The sequence below is a fragment of the Ictalurus punctatus genome, chromosome 11 (assembly GCF_001660625.3).
Source record: "Ictalurus punctatus breed USDA103 chromosome 11, Coco_2.0, whole genome shotgun sequence".
NCBI classification, from domain to species: domain Eukaryota; kingdom Metazoa; phylum Chordata; class Actinopteri; order Siluriformes; family Ictaluridae; genus Ictalurus; species Ictalurus punctatus.
In genome coordinates, this window is record NC_030426.2 from 9,180,209 (window position 1) to 9,197,991 (window position 17,783).

At 39.5% G+C, this 17,783-nt stretch overlaps 1 protein-coding gene and 1 long non-coding RNA gene across 4 annotated transcripts in view; one reads left to right on the forward strand and one right to left on the reverse strand.

Moving 5' to 3' along the window:
- The window catches only part of grm4 (glutamate receptor, metabotropic 4), a 201,008-nt gene that overhangs the window by 65,110 nt on the left and 118,115 nt on the right, over nt 1–17,783 (reverse strand). For 2 of the 3 annotated variants that reach the window (XM_017480467.3, XM_017480466.3), the window contains exon 3: nt 9,863–10,079. In XM_017480467.3, coding sequence (XP_017335956.1) covers nt 9,863–10,079 — 217 coding nt within the window. Of the gene's footprint in view, nt 1–3,954; nt 4,289–9,862; nt 10,080–17,783 lie in introns of those variants that run through there. The other variant, XM_053683601.1, reaches the window with a different exon arrangement.
- LOC108272197 (uncharacterized) lies at nt 8,962–16,478 on the forward strand. The gene is made up of 3 exons (XR_001814010.3): nt 8,962–9,144; nt 15,940–16,059; nt 16,261–16,478. It is a non-coding gene; the product is annotated as an uncharacterized LOC108272197 (long non-coding RNA).

Here is a 17,783-nt window from a genome sequence, read left to right on the forward strand (position 1 = left end):
ACCGTAGAAAAGGGTTACCAGGTCCAGTTTAGAGCTCGACCCCCTGGTTCAGAGGTGTGCTCAACACAGTAGTCAGCACAGACCACAGCCGGACGTTAGCGCAGGAAGTGAGATCCCTCTTGGACAAAGGGGCCATAGAACAAGTACCCCGTTCCCTGAGGGAGGGAGGTTTTTACAGCCGTTATTTACTGGTCCGCAAAAAATAGAGGAGTGTGCGGCCAATTTTAGATCTGTGTCATTTGAACTGTACTCTTTGGACATACAGGTTCAACATGCTGATGCCCAAACTTATCGTTTCACAGATTCAATTTGAGGACTGGTTTGTGATGATAGATATAAAAGGTGCATATTTCCACATAGAAATATCGCCCAGTTGCAGGAAGTTCCTGGGGTTTGTGTTGGAGGTGATGCTTACCAAGATCAGGTTCTTCCCTTTGGGCTAGCTTTATCCCCTCGCACCTTCACAAAGTGCATGGATGTCATTCTGGTTCCATTGTGACTCCAGGGAATCCGTGTACTAAACTACCTGGACGACTGGTTAATGCTAGCACGATCCAGGGAACTGGTGGTTCAACATCGAGATGTTTTCACCCACATGAAGAGATTGGGGCTCAGGTTGAACCTCAGAAAAGTATTTTTTCTCCAATGCAGTGGACAACTTTTCTAGGGGTTATAAGGATTCTACTATGATGAGGGCGTTTCTATCCCCAACATGCGAAGGGTCAATCCTGGAAAAAAGCTGAATCTTGGCATCCCCTCTAGTCTCTATGGGAGACTATTGGAGCTTATGGCAGCAGCAGCCAACATCATATCATTGGGCCTATTGCAGGAGACCGTTTCAGTGGTGGCTGAGAAGTTGGGGGTTTCGTCCTAGGACGAAACCTCCGAGAGTAATCAGTGTCACACGGCGATGCCTACATGCTCTGAGAATTTGAAGTGTCTCCAGTTTCTAGCCTTGGGTCACACTCTAGGGATGTCTCCATAGCGCAAGACGGTAATGACAGACACCTCCCTCACGGGCTGGAGCGCAGTCTTAGACAGCTGTCCAGCTCACGGTCTCTGGAGTGGCCCTCATCTGGAGCAGCATATAAATTGCCTAGAAATGTGGGCCATATTTCTAGCACTGAAATTCCTTCATCCTCAATTGAAAGTCATCATGTGTTTACAGACAACACAGCAGTGGTCTCATATATTGACCACCAGGGAGGATTATGTCCACGCCCCCTATTCAGGCAGGTGCAACTAATTCTTCTCTGGGCAGAGGGAAAGTTTTGTCAGTGAGTACAGTGTACATTCTGGGCAACTGGAATGTGGGGGCAGACATCCTGTTGAGGCAGGGGCTAAGGCCCAGGGATTGGTGGCTCCATCCACAAGTGGTGGAATCCATATGACGGAGGTTTGGCCAAGCGGGACTGCATGTGTTCGCCTCCAAGGAGACAACACACTGCTCGCTGTGGTTCGCCCTCACTCCTTGTGCACAATTAGAGCTGGACACCATGGTGTACATATGGCCGAGGTCAGATCTGTACACTTTTCCCCCAATCGCTCTGTTCCCACAAGTTCTAGCGAGAGTTCACCAAGACAGTCTACATCTGCTGCTAGTAGCACCTTATTGGCCAGCTCGAATATGGTTCTCAGAGATAATATCACTGCTAGATGGCACTCCTTGGGAGATTTCCATCTGCAGGGATCTACTGTCTGAAGCCTGAGGGCTGATTTATCACCCTCAGCCGGAACTGTGGAAACTGTGGGTCTGGCCCCTGAGGGGCACCAGCTCATAGATTCTGGTCTTTCAACTGAGGTTGTAGCGACCATGTTGAACCCTAGAGCACCATCCATGAGGAAATTGTATGCGCTCATGTGGCGGCTTTTGTCTTATGGTGTGAGAAATGCCAGCTAGACCCAGTGAACTGCGCAATAGCTACAGTCCTGGAGTTCTTACAAGGACGTTTCTCAGCGGGGTGGGCTCCTTCTACAATCATGGTTTACATGGCTGCCAATTTGGCCAGCCACACCCCTGTTGATGTGCCTCTGTGGGGCAACATCCTCTAACTTCTACGATTATGCATGCTGTCAGGCAGCTGAGGCCCCTCTGCAGGCCACGCATACCTTCCTGGGACCTTTCTGTGGTCCTGGAAGGTCTGTCAGTTGCCCCATTTGAGCCCTTAGAGTCAGCCTCTGAGAAGCTTCTGACTCTAAAGGTAGCTCTTCTGCTGGCCCTGACATCTCTCAAGCGAGTAGCTTGATCTACCAGCTCTCTCTGTTGCCCCTTCCTGCCGTGACTTTAACCCTGGATTAGCCAAGGCCTTCCTGTATCCTAGGCTGGATTATATTCCTAAAGTGCCTACATCTGCTGCCCAGTCTGTGGTGTTGCAGGCTTTCTGCCCTCCTCTGTTCCTCACACCGGAACAAGAGAGAATGCACCTGCTGTGTCCAGTAAGGGTTCTCTGTACTTACGTCCACCGCTCCGGCCAGTGGCGTAAGTCGGAGCAGCTGCTGGTCAGCGTGGCAGCGACAGTAGAGGTGATGCTGTGTCAAAGCAGTACATCTCTAATTGGATAGTGGAAGCAATCTCTATCGCTTATGAGATGCACGGTCTCGCTACGCCTCTGGGCATAAGGGCTCATTCCACTAGGGAGGTCACCCCCTCGAAGGCTTTGTCAAACGGGGTATCCTTACAGGATGTGTGTGCTGCTGCGGGGTGGTCTACGCCACACACATTCATTCGATATTACAGCCTGGATATTCATTCCGCCCCGGGCTCGAACAGGCCATACCCTCAGTATGACGGAGTGGGTATTCTCATTCCCATATTGGAATCCTAAATGCAACGTGGCGTTCCCTTTGAAAGGGAACGTTTGGGCTACGCATGTAACCCTGGTCCCTGAGAAGGGAACGAGATGTTGGGTAACTTTGTCACACTGGGGCAGGCCTGTGAATTGCGTCTTCACTTTAGATAATAGAGGCTGACGGCATGGTTGACAGATGCCATATATATATCACACCACGTGATAGGCCTATAAGTAGGCATGATTTTATACAAGTTTCAGATGCCAGTTACATGCGTGGGTGCTCCCATAGTGTTATGCTAAACATAACATCTCGTTCCCTTCTCAGGGAACAGGGGTAATATGCATAACCCATACGTTTTTGTTAATTGAAGAACATAATCTACAACAAAGAATCAGAGATAACAGAAAAAACAGGAACTATGTCGACATATGGAATGAACAGCTTACCCAAGAAATGGGAAGTCTCAATTCAGAGACCATTGTACAGCAACGTATGGCTGAGTTAACCGTCTAGTAAACCAGCCAAAATGGGAAGTGTGAAATCACACAGGTCAAGGCATTACAAACATATTATTGTTCTGCAAATGTATAATCGTGTAGCAACACAGGTCAAAATGGGAAGTGGAAATTCACACAGGGAAGTGTGAATTCTCCCACTGTGTGAATTCACTTAGTGGTTGAAAAAAAAAATTGTTTCTTGAAATGTAATAAGAGGTTCTAGCTATATTAAACAATAAATATACATGCATGTTTTAAACCAAGCTTGGCCAAATGTCAGGCGAAGATCATTCGCTGAGGAGACAGCCAGGATTGGTACTTATTATGTACAAGCTTTAAGTAGATCTAGTTATTGTTAAATAGAGAATTGATATCTGTTTAACTTTGAATATTATCTTTTACTGTAACAACTTTCTGTAGTAAAACGAATCCTTGAGAGAGATTCGAGAAAAAGACTTTTTTGCAACGTTATTAGGAGATCTGTGCCATTTACACAGCTGTACATACTACATATGTAATCATGCAACATACCGTTGGAAAGCTAAGAATCTTTTCATTCGAGTGATATAGACTGTTTAAATACAATCACAACAGCAGCTACAATCAATTACTTTGTCAGTGCACCAGAATACAAACAAAGGAACACCAAACAGAGCCAACTCACCTATGAAGCCACTGATCCATAACATCTTGACACAAACAGTCTTGTTACACTGGCAAAGGTCCAAACAATCCAATTATGTAAAAATATTTTGTCCAAAACACATTTTAAATCAATAAAACTTCTACTGTGTTGTTCCAAATTATCTCAGAAGACTATGTTGTTCTCCAGATCTCCTCAGCGCGCAACTGAACACACCTAATCGCTAGAGCGCAGAATGACACCTCATTTGAACCAATAGGAGCTTCCATGTCCCGTCTATAGGCTTCAAAATCCAATGAGAGTCTATGCTGAAGAGAAGCTTGTTCCCCTTTAATGCGTGAATAGCGCGAGCTGCATAATGGTGGCTGGGGAGCTGACTGGACCATCGTGTAGCCAATGTACTGCTGAAAAGAATGATCTCTTGCTTCATGGGTGTGTTTCAACATTTCAACTTAAAAGTCCCTGTGTAAAGCTTTGTAAACAATGGCAAAGGAATGTGTAAAAGTGCACAAAGGTTTCAATTATGAATATACATATGAAAATACATACAAATATACATTTTGTAGATTGCTGGGTATGTGATATGATAATTATAAGAAAAATCAAGAGTAGCAGCCTTTTATCCTAATTATGTGTGCATGGTTACCAAGGGCCCTTTGGAGTCTCCAAAAGGTTTTGGGGGAAAAATCGCGTGGACATACCCTTAGAAAAATATACATTTTATTTGCTACTGTTATCAAATTTGAACTTGGACTAGGAAAAGCTTCAATTGCTGTGGTCCAATTGTGTTTTCCAGCTAATAACTTTCAGCTGTAGGCAGCTGCAGGCATCTGTATGCAAAAAAAAAATCAAGCGGAAAAAAACCCTTCTGTTTCAGTGTGTTCAAACTTCTATTACTCAATATCCATAGGACTTACACTGATTCTTATGAGGAAAACACTTTAGAGTGTCCCCTTTCAAAAGAGACCAAAACCATGCATGTACTCCAAATGGTTCAAGAACAACTTTAATTTAACTTTGGGTATGCCTTGGATAGGGGTTTTTGGCAAATTTTACTGAAACTTCATGGGGTTAATGAAGTTAGAAAAATAGACAAGGTTTATTTTTATTTTTATTCAAAGAAACTAACTGATCTACCTTTAAGAAGCTCTCTATTCCACTTTTCAAGACTCCAGAGCCCCCAGTGGTGAGGATTCACTACCCTGGAACAAGGTAATAACTTATTCTATACTATACCTGATTGTCTAGTTTATCTTATCTTGGCACTTAATCCATTTGGGTTAAAATAGGAGAAAATATTCCTCAACCAACACTCGGCTCCCACATTGATATATATTTGAGTCACTCAATTCCATGTGACATTACTGATCATATTAAAGGGTAAATCGGCAGTGCAAAATGAAAACAGCTTGAGTACTGAATGGTACATAATAACAGGTATGTCATAGCACATTACAGTCAGGCATCATATTACACAATATTTGCATTGCTAAGTATGTTAAAATGTGTATCAACAGAGCTCTAAAGAACAGCCTTCATAATATAGCAGATCCCAATCTGTAGCTGAAACTGTTATCCTGCTCAGTTGCTCTTTTGGCTTCTAGGGTAAATACACAAACACCCCCATGGTTATTAAGAGAGAGCAGAGTGTTGCAGAGATTCCTGGCTGCTCGTATGTCTGCAGGACTATTTTTCTTCTTTTTTTTTTTACCAGGTCCATACAACATCCTGTGTTTCTCAACATCCTGTATCTCAGACATATCAACACTGCCATCATCATGGAAAGAAACAATTTTCTAAGTTGAAGTCATTGATTTAGAGCATCAAATAAGATTTCATCCATAAACACCAGCACCCTTATTCGCAGCAAGTGGATGTACAGTAGGTATTGCTGAGAACTCAAAACAAGAACTATACACTAAATTTTAAGTTTCTCATTATCAATTTATTTTATAGTCGTGTTAATGCTGATACCTGTTGTGTGAATTGAAATATAACCTGGGATGTCTTGGAATTGTTAGTATTTAGCTATCCTGATTATTTTTATAAGTATGTCCAAGATATAAATGGGTCAGTAGCAGGAAACCTATTGACTGGTTTCATCTTGGTTTATCATGATGCTTATGACCATTTTGTCCTACTGTACATTTAGCTACACTTTTCTGGCATTTTTCAAGAATTAGGCTAAAAAGAATATCATATTAGGCATGAGATTCGCAGCTCTATTAATGGGTGCTGATGTATGAAAATAGTAGCAATAATGGCTAAAGTAGCAGATAGCTTTCTATATCTATGCTCTTTACTACTTTTACTCACTCCCACTTCTACGTAAATAAATAAATAAACAAGATAGCAGCCAATTCTTTTCAATCACAACATTTAGACTACTTGAGTTGTAGCATAAAACAAGCCAGAAGTGGGCTGACTTAACGTGAATAAAATTTGTCTGGCAGAAAAGCTTATTCATTTAAATGGAAAAGGACTTGGGAACATGAAAGAGGAGTGCCGGTAGCAGTTAATATCACTTCACTCAAAACAAGTTCATCTAGGTAATTTCAAGCTCACAAACTGTCCAATTTGGAGGCGTGAGCTGATAAAAAAATAAATAAAATAAAAAAGAGGGCAGGTGGTGATCTCTTGTTTCGGAGTTAAAAAAAAAAAAAAAAAAAAAAAAAACCTTGTCAAACTGGTTAACTGTTATCTCTCTTTGTCCCACAATCATTATTTTTTTCTACCCACTCCAACCCACCTAAGAATAAATGGCTTATTCTCCTATGCCTGACACTTTTTTGGGGGGGGGTCCCATTCCCAATGTTTCTTACACCATTTATTCTATATCTAGCTAGTGCAGATGTGGACTCAGAAAATAATTACATAGCTGATGTTAGTTTCCCTACCATGTGATAAAATGCATCCTGCCATTTGTTCTACTAAAATGCAATTTAACTCAATGTGAGAAAGAGGTAGTAAAATGTATGATTCTCATAGAAAATTTCAGGGTAATATTACACAGTATGATATCGCTATTGCTCTGTGCCCCTGAAGGGTTATGGAGATTGTTCTCATTCAAAACCTAGTGAAATATGTTTGGATAATATTCATTCTCTGGGAATCATAATGTGAACTATATTTGAATTGTGTATTGGCTTAAAGAAAATAAATGGCACCTTTGGGATATGAGCTTGTCTGTTTTGGCTTTGCACATTGTTGTTTTCCAAGGCTATAAGAAGTAAAATACATTTGCTGCAAAAGAGTATCTTATTACTTCAGCTCTCCATAAATTGCAGTTTAATTTCATGGTGTTTAAATATTTCCTGGCTTCCAAATTGATTTGTCTTTCTTATTGTTGAAGGTAATTTGATACTTTCAAATCAAATCTGCCACCAGTGTGCACATTTAGTAGCACAAAGGCTTGAAACAGTTATTTTACTAAACAACTGCATCACTGTGTTCATTGTTTGTGTATGGGTACTGTATCTACACGAAGCAAACTAACAAATGTACTAACAAATGGCTTCATGGTGATGGTAGACAGGGTCGCTGTAACGGGGGAAGATTAGGACGAAGGGCCCTGGTCAGACAGGGGGCCCACTATACTTTCCTGTATGATTTTGGTATTTAAATGGCCTCTTTGCACAATAATCTATTAAGAAGCAGGCTATAATGAATACCCTCAGTCTGTGTCAAGTGCATGTGTGTGTCCCCTTAAGACGTTCGCGGATTATTCAGAAATGCAGCACTTCACAGTTGTGAGTCGTCGCATGCATCAGGTAGATGGCAAGAGATAGCGCAGACAAAATCTGTATGCCAAAAGAGGAAAGAAAAACATGAAAAAGAGTAGAGAGCAAGACGGGGAAGACAGCTAATCACCCACTTTTTTTTTTTTTTGAAAAAAGGTGATTTATGTTCCTTGTTTTGTGCTATGATTCAGAAGGTAGCCCGTATGAAGCTGTTTTAGTTAACATAAAATTTTATGTTTAACCTTTTTATCCTTACCCAAAATTTCCAAGACTGTATGTTTTACACGCAATCGAGCAAAGGAGCATTGAGCTTCAAAAAGAATGGAAAAGCACCAAGCGACAATACAACTAGTCCAGTGTTTTATATATTCAAGCTTTCCAAAACCTTACAACAGCTTTCTTTGAGGAATCAATCGAAATTCAATGTAATCATTTAAATCTGCTTAAATTGTCCCGAGTGAGTTTAAGAGTGAAGTGTTGTAATGATGTCCGAATTGTGATTGAATAAATTTTTTTAGTCGGTTCATTTTAATAAATTGGAGAATCTTGTTGATAAAACCAGTTTGCAAGATTCATTCACGAATAGAACCGATTTGATTCTCAAGTTCAACTCACTGATTCAATGATCCTGTCACTGTTGTAGCATTTCTTTCTGGAACTGCTGGTGTGTGAAACTTATTATTCACTTAATTATTAATAATAATAATAATAATAATAATGTTCATTGTTCTTGGTACTTGGGGAATATTGTGTATGAGAGAGAGAGTACAATGGTGATAATTACTAGTGCTCTATATATAGTTATTTGTATATAGTTATAATCGCATAATTTCAATTAATTTAATACACAGTTCAAATTTATTGAATATGCAATAATTTTTATTACACATTGCAATAAGAAAAGGCAATCGGGGGGGGGGTTTGGAGCCCGGAGTACAAATTAGCCAGGGGGCCCAGAAACCCCAGCGGTGCTCCTGATAGTAGAGGTTGAATGGTTGCTCATGGAAACTTCCCTTCACTGAAAATAAATCTTGGAAGATGTCAAAGTAAGCTTTAGAAAAGTGAGTTAAATAAAGTAAAATGAATGCACAAATAATAATCCTGTATATGCAGCAATTTAATGTTTAATTATATTAGCTATTTATTAGTGCAGAGCAAGAGATCACATGGGAAGTCCAGCTCAGCTTCATTAGGTTCAAGTTTACTTGCTTATTCTGCACAGCTGCATCTTTTAACCTTGGTAATTAATTAATGAGTTGAATCAGGTGTGATTCAGGAGGGAAATCACTGACCCATGCTTGACTCTGTTTGAGTCGAAATTTTAGATCTTCACTTACTTAAATTACCCTCTTTGCCAGTTTGTAGTGTTGCACTTATCTCTAGTAGTGTTTATTACAAAGCAAGAACCTATGCACTCTGCACCATTTGATATGAGGAAATGGGGAATACCTACAGTGGGCTTTATCAAGAGGTGGGTCATGTTATTCTAGTCTCAGAGTTCTGTGACAAGAGATAAAGCCAAGTATTTCCTTTGACAACTGGCAGAAAACATCTTCCAAGTTGTCAATCAAGCTGAATGTGTAGTTTTGTTGAGAAATTCCTATGACTTTAGAGGCTTGGAAGGTTGCAACATAGCAGCAAATAAATAACATCACACAGAAACCCTCAGAGTCAGTCTTCCAGGGATTTTGTCCATTTCCTTATAAGCAATTTACTGTAAAACCTTTACATTCTGTCTGTAAACAAAGTTAAATAGTAGTGGAACAATATTGAATGGATGGGCTAAAAATTCTACTATCAGTAACTTGCAGCTACTATTATGAAACCATTTTGGTTTAGCCTTATAGTGCAGTGTTTAATCATAGACATTATAGAAACTATTACAAATACAGTAATAGACATACTGTAATTTGTACTTTGATTGGTAGCTTTGCTTCTAGTTTGTCCTCTGTAATTCAGCCCCACCCTCTAAATCATACCATTCTGTGTATTTGTACTTAGAACCATTTGTAGTGCTATTGCTCTTAGTTGCACAAAAGTAAAGGGGGAAAAAAATCAATTAATGCCATTGGTTGACAGTGCCAAAAATTGAGCCTTATTTATGCCAGCCAGCCCGGGTAAGAATAATTTCCAACAGCAGGACAAAGAACAATACACAATACACAATAGTTCAATAGGCCGACCCTTACCATCCTCACGGGACTTCTGGATGAAGGCGTCCACCCCACTTTCACCATAATTTCCCTCCGATGCTACAGTAGAAACGTAGTTCCACCCCATGTGTCGTACAATGTCCACCATTGCCTGGGCCTGGTAGGTGTCTGGAGGAACCACTCGAGAGAAGAAATCATACCGGGTGTTGTCACTCAGCTCTGGTGCTGTGGAAGCATAGCTCACTTGAGGGATCTGTTGAGGATGAAAGCAGAGATTCACAACCTCATGTCACTCTTTTTTCACAAACCCCACCAAGTCCCAGCATAACTCTGACAGCCTTCAAGGCACCTCAATAAGACAAATAGCCACAGAGATCTCTTTTACAATAGCTGCTCTCATAAAGTCTCTGTAAGGCAGTGGTCACCAACCCTGTTCTTGGAGATCTACCTTCCTGAAGACAGTGGCTGCATCAGAAATCGCATACTGTGACAGTACTACTGCATTCAATTCAGTACCTACTGCTCAACCACTGATACAGTACGTACTGATCAGTATAAGTGGTAAGCATGAATCCGTACATACTACGCAGCGCAGATTCTGACAGCTCTTCCGTGCCAGTCCCATTGCATTATGGAATAGCACAGTATCTACAGTGTCCAGTGGTTCCATGCTGCAGAATCAAAGTGGAATGAGTAGGCCATACGTGTATTTCTCGCCTACTGCTTTATGAATAGTGAGAATTCAGACATACTATTCCTTTGGCAAACAGTACTGATTTTCACCTACTGTGTAGTAGGGTAGTAGGGATATTCAAATGCAGAGTTTAGCTCCAACCATAATCGTGCCCACATGGCCATCTAATCATTGCCTTAAGAATTTCTTGATCAAATAAAACAGGTGTGTTAGATTTTAGTTGGAAACGAAACCTGCAGGAAGGTAGATCTCAAGGAAGAGGATTGGTGACCACTGCTGTAAGGTAAAGAAGACTTAAAGTATATGTGAAAGTTACTGACATGTTAGTCAGTAGAACGGCTTTATTTCTCTTATAAAATGTTACACCTTTCTTGAGACTAATAGAACTTCACCAAGCATTTTATTTTGGGAGGAGGTGCTTAGCATATTTACCACCTCCCATCCTTAAAATCCACTCGCAGGAAAGAAAAGGTTACACTTGCTTGTCATGACTAACACCACAGTGTTTGAGCAGCAGATTCAAAATGGAAACATGATTTCACACTACTCTGACGTCATTATTGTCACCACAATGTGCCAACAGAAGTGCTATGCACAACATACGTGTATCTGCACAGCTACAGACAGAGGATCTGTTCCAATATGCATTGGCCAATTGTGTCAGGTTCAATATATTTTTGCATTACTCACCAAAAAGAAAACCAACTCTAAGGACATTGAATGTGACAACTGCAGATGGACAAGTGGAACAAATATACCTTGACCATGTCTCTATAGCTCTATGGTAATTTCTGTGAAATTGTTTAGAGTCCTTTTTCCTCTTTCAAATGAATTGGTATTTTCTTGTTTATCATATTTCGGTTAAATAAAACAACAGCAAATCTGCATATTGTATTATCATTTACATTTATTTCATTCACATTCACCTTCATGCCTTAAGCCATACCTGCCTCCATGGGCATAACCACGCATTCTTTGGGGGGGGTCGTGTCCCCACCAATGTTGAACGTCAATTAACTTTTGATATTTGCACACCCACGAAGTAGGCTAGGCTAACGTCAGTTCTAGTTTTTGACCATTAACATTACATTCACTTGCATATCCTCCCACCAAGTTCGTTGTGAACCCTCACGTTGTGATAGACTGTTAAAAATGCAAGTGAAAGTGAGGAAAGTTGCACAGCATTTCGTTCCTTTACACTACATTTGGGCTAAGAACAACTAAGTGATTTTACAAATATAAGGCTCAGCATAATGCTGAGATGTTCTAGCTTGGCAACAAGAGATATGGAACTAACGTTTGAGTTGTGGCCATATTGTAGTTATCCATTCAGAACTAGTTATGGCAGTTTGTCTTTAGAATTAAGAAAAGAAAACTCCAGTACCCTTTACATAGCTAACGTTTCAGGTTATCACTATATATTGTTGTACACTTTGTACACTTATTACATAGCAAGCTAAACAGCATGATGACATTAACATAATAAATGACACCAGTTACACAAACAGAATATTCAGTTTATCAAATTAAAATGATCATCTAAGTCAGTCATTGCTCTTCTATTTGCTACTCCTGGAAAATGAATAATTCTATTTGGCAAGTGTGATTTCTTGCATTTTCGCACCATCTAGTGGGTCTTGTTGAAATAGAAAAATATTTGAGTAAATTAACCATTTCTTATGTTGATAGCGTTTTCACTACTTTGTAAGAGGTGAATCGGAAGTAGCCTGCTTGCATGTGTCTGTAAAAATTCTACATGTTTGTATCACACTCTTAGAAATTCCCTAAAATGTTTTTCCCTTTGAATGCCTTTGCTTGGAAGCATCCGTGGGGAAATTGCATTTACAACATATATAGTGATAAATTTAGTTTCATAGGTAGCCATCCTTTCTGAGTTGGTTTAAAAGTCGTGATTGCATGTTTAAATGTTAGCGTGTGTAGTTTGCCTGCACACATTTTAGCTCACCTCTACTTGGTATGGTAGGTTTCATGGTAGGTTATGGAGCAGAGAATACATCTTCCCACAGGATGTACACAGCAGCCCACAATTTCCCCATGCTGTGGAAGCTTCTATCACTCAGAAATCACATGAATTCAAACAGTAACTGTAATCCTAAAACTACGTTCTAAATATGCACATTTTCAGTATCAAACTTTGGATGTTGTGGGCGGGGGGGCTTGGACCCTCCAATGTCCATACCATGGTTACGCCCTTGCCTGCCTCTTACAATGAAGAGGACAGCACTGAATCTATTACTTGTAAATGCCTGACCATTAATTTCTTCTACTTTTTCACTGACTTGATTTTTATTTTATTTTATTTTATATTTAGCCATGTGGTATAATATATAGTAAAGGTCATCAGATTGTCCCTGCAGTTCATATGCAGATCCAGTAAATCTCAGGTGAGTGAAATAAGTACTTGGAAAAAATACTGTAGTAAAACAAATAAACATAGAGGGGGAAAAAATCTATGTTATTAACTGTTTCTAGTTATCTAACCATAAACCAGTTTGGCTTCTGTAGCAAATCCTCTTCCACAGTTTAGCACATGTATTTATGTAAATCTTTTAGCAAATGGTAGCAAAAACAGATTTTAAATACAAATGGACAGTAAAGTATGCATTTATTCTCCTCACATCAACCTCAAAACAGATTTTTCATCTGTTCAGAGTCCATGGCGTTAGCAAAAAATGGTAATGTGAAGCACTAGTGTAAAACAAAACACTTTTTGAAGTGTTTTATTTATAGCCATAAATTAATCATCAATGGTTCAACATTAAAGGTAACTCTTCTTACCTTTCATTTATTGCTGCTTATTTGGAGATTTATAAGCAAATAGAAAAAAAAATTGTAAGTATTGTAATAGCATTAATGCTTAACAGTAGGTTCATTACAGTCATGCAGAAGCAGTCACTAGAGCTCTTACATTTGCTGAACTGTATGTGATACTGTAAGTACAATATCCCTCACTTATGTATGCTTTCTAACTGCATGTTATAGTGAGCTCATAGTTCACAGCTGGAGCTGGTGGCTGCTTGCAGGCATGGAGAGGCTTGTGGATAAACTAATTTGAAACAAATATGCCTCTTCCATATCTAACAGTGTTTCTCGACTGTTATCAGCTGTTGTTTACTCTGATAGGAGATGCAATTTTCACATCTGTTACTGTCAAGCTAAGTGGAGCAGCAAATGGCTGAGCTGCAAGAATAGGATGACAAAAAACACTGTGTAATTATTGAAGAAAACAGATTGGTCCTGTGCTAGGAACAGGCATTAGAGTGGTGAACGGAGTTGTAGAGAAATGTTCAAATGCAATTGCATGAACAAGGGGCCAATTTACATTTAATATTAATAAATTACTGGCTAAAATGGTTTAGTGAGAAGCCTACTGCCATATTTAGAACCATAAATGCATTCAGTGCACCTCCATAGCTTTAAGGGGAAAAAACACGACTTGTTTTCTTTCAGTACTAACTCCTGTGTAAGAGGGTTTTAGCTTGGAAGTATTCGCATATCCTGACCTATTTGTACTAGGATTGGGAAATTTGATTGAGGCTACAAAGTACCTCTGTAGGCCACTTTGGATAAGGGAGACTTCCAGATGCTGTAAATGTAGAAAATGTTTGCTTGTTGGACAGATGCTGTCAAATTTAAACTGTTGAGAGTCAAGTTTTACATAAATTAAAGTAAATAACACTTAATATTGTGTTACATATCCCTTGCTTGCAATAACTGCATCAAACCTGTGACCCACGGACATGACCAAACTGTTGTATTGTTCTTTTGTGTTGCTTTTCCAGGCTTGTACTGCAGCCTCAATTGATGTTTGTTTTGGGGGTGGTTTCTCCCTTTAGTGTCCTCTTCAGGAGGCATATGCCTAACTGGGTTAAAATCTGGTGACTGACTTAGCCAGTCAAAAAACTTCCACCGAAGAAGTCCTTTATTGAGTGTTCTCCGTAAATTGAAAGACAGAATGTTCCTGAAGACTACCATCATGAGTGGCATCATCAATAAATATTAGTGAGCCTGTTCCAGAAGCAGTCATGCAAGCTCAAGCCATGGCACTACCTCCACCATTCTTGACTGATGAGCTTCTATGTTTTGGATCATGAAAAGATTCTTCCTTTCTCCACACTTTGGCCTTTCCATCACTTTTGTAGAGGTCAATCTTGGTTGCAGAATTTCGTGGCTCATATCTGTATTTCTCTGTGAATTCCAATGCAGCTTTCCAATTCTTACTGCTGATGAGTGCTTTGCATTTTGTGGTATGGCCTCTATATTTCTGCTCTTGAAGTTTTCTTCAAATGGTGGATTGTAATAACTTCACCTTTGTCCTGTGAAGGTTGTCCCTGCACTTAATGAACTCACAGTTTTTGTAGAGATAAATAAACAAGATTTCTTTTGTACATTTTTGACACAAAAGGTAAGCTTCATAAAAGGGCTTCAGGCGGGGACCAGGGCAAAACAACACATTACTTCAAATTAACAACAAATCTCTAACCTCACTCCCTTTCTAACCAAAAATAGGAGAAAACAGAAATATGAATAAAAATGGCATCCACCTCCCTAATGCTTCCATCAAAAATAAATACTATTTAGCTCTCTTGTTTTGTTACTTAAACATAGAAAATAAACAGGCTGCTACTAGCTACTTTAGGGAACAACAACTTGTACTGTAGCAGAGGCAACAACTACATAACCTCCAAAGGCAACAATAGTACACGTGCTAAACTCGAAAACAAAGCCTCAACAGCATGGAGACAAAAGGCCTGTTTGAAACTAAGTTTCTTCTCCAGCTTTATCCACTGACTCTACTTCCAGCAGGAAATCAGACCAGCCAGAAGTTGATGGCATGCACAGTCAGCTGGTGTTCATTAAACTCAGTAATGGGGAGAGAGAGTGAGAGAGAGAGAGAGAGAGAGAGAGAGAGAGAGAGAGAGAGAGAGAGAGAAACTACAACAAAAAACATTACTACAGTACTCAGCACATATACAATCATCAATAACATGTATTACTGTAGATATATAATAAACTAATAAGAGGAATTACACCCTGGGACCTAACACATGGTACAGTGTGCAGCAAGAAACATCTATCACTCACATGTTCCAATATTTTTAATCACTTGAAAAAAATGGGTGGCTCCAAACAAAAGGTGCCATGTTCTAAGCTGTTTAACACATCTAGATGTAAATATGAGGAAAGCTGAAATTGTGGTCTATCATATTCAATTCTGAAATTCTGATCTATCTTATCATCATATTCATTTTTTGATTTCGAACTCAAATATCTTCAATGTATAGTGAAAACATAGTATTGGCCTTTGAATTATAGAACTGGGACTGTATACACACAGCCCCATACACAAGCTGTCATACAATGTGTGGTCTGACAGCATTTCTACCATTTTGTGCAGTTTGTTCTACAGTAGCTCTTCTATGGAATCGGACCAGACTGTCTAGCCTTTGCTCCCCATGCTTGGGCGACCATGACCCTGGTGCCGGTTCACCGGTTGTACTTCCTTGGACCACTTTTGGTAGGTACTAACTACTGCATACCAGAAACACCCCACAAGACCTGCCATGTTGTAGATGCTCTGACCCAGTTGTCCAGCCATCACAATTTGGCCCTTGTCAAAGTCACTCAGATCCTTACACTTCAATCCTTACACACATCAACTGACTTTTGAGAACTGACTGTTCACTTACTGTGCCTAATATTTCCTACCCCTTCACAGGTGCAACTGTAACGAGATAAGCAATGTTATTCACTTCACCTGTCAGTGGTTTTAATGTTATGGCTCATCGGTGTGTGTCCATCCGGCCGTCCGGCTGTCCATCCATCCATCCATCCATCCATCTAGAGCTGTGAAAAAGTTTATGCGTTCTTCTGATTTCTTCTATTTTTGTGTAGATCTCATAATGAATAGTTTTAGATCTAACGGCCTGAATTCTTTGAGGCATGGACTTTACTAATAAAAACAATATTCTCCATTAAGCTGGCTCGAACTTTCTCGAACAGCGGGTTCAGCTTTGCAGGATGGATCCTTGTCATGGACAAGTCAATGGGATTGAGATGCAGACTGCTTGCTGGCCATGTCATTGCGTTGATATGCCTTTAGTGAAGAACAGCTTTAAAACTCTTTGCTCTGTGGCAAGATGCATTATCATCCTGAAAAATGACTTCATCATTACCAAACATATTTTCTATCGATGGAATGAGAAAAGTGTCCAAAGTACCCCTGGTCGTTTACCTGACATGCAACCCCATATCATAAATGAGTGGGGAAATTTGATTGTTTTCTTCAGGCAGTCATCTTCATATGTTTAATTAGAATGGCACCAGACAAAAGTCCCAGGCATATTCCTTTGAGTTTTCTATTCTGAATCTTCCTTGCTCTACCAATATGTTTTCCTTTTATAACCTTCCCATTTTGTTTATACTTGCACCAAATTTTAGACACTGCTTACTGAGAACAACCAACATCTTTTGCCACATTCCGTGTTGTATTTCCTTAGAGAAGGAGTTTTATAATCCTTTCCATTGTTTCAAATGACAACTCTGTTATTGGGAACATGTTTCCTTTCAAAAGGTCCAAGCTTAAGGTCTGTAAGCACTGTTAAGGTCTGTAAGCATTCTCTTTAACTACAAACTAATATGCATTTTTAGACTTGTGCTGGTATTTGTTTTAGGAATGTCAATTGCTGTACAAGGTGATTCCAAAAAAATTTCCTCAACACTGAGTGATTCCATAATTTTTTCCTCTACTTGATCTGGAAAAATTAGATATATTCCATTAATTACATTTTGTATTACAAGTTAAATTACAAGTTAAATGTTTTGTTTCATTTAACTTGTTTGAGGTATGTTTCACAAAACCAGAAAGTTCAGCTATTAGATAAAAATTGTTTTGTGTCATATCTGTACATTATCATTTTTGCCAGGGGTTGTAGAGGAACATTCATAAAATTAAATTCTTCAAATAAAGTAAGGCTTGCTGGAAATAATGTTTAGCGAAACAGACAGTGACTACAGACGCGAACAGCCTATTGCAGAATGTGAACATTTTTTGCTGTTATTAGCTGCCTGAGGAGTATAATACAAAATGAAGCATGTGGGGTCAAAACAAACTACTCTGACGTTCATTAATAGGTGTGTTGTGCCCTGTTATTGTATTATAATCAGACCCTGGCTCCATATTGCACTAAATGATAGATGTACCTCTTCTCTCAGACAAAAATTTTTCCCCACCACTTTTGG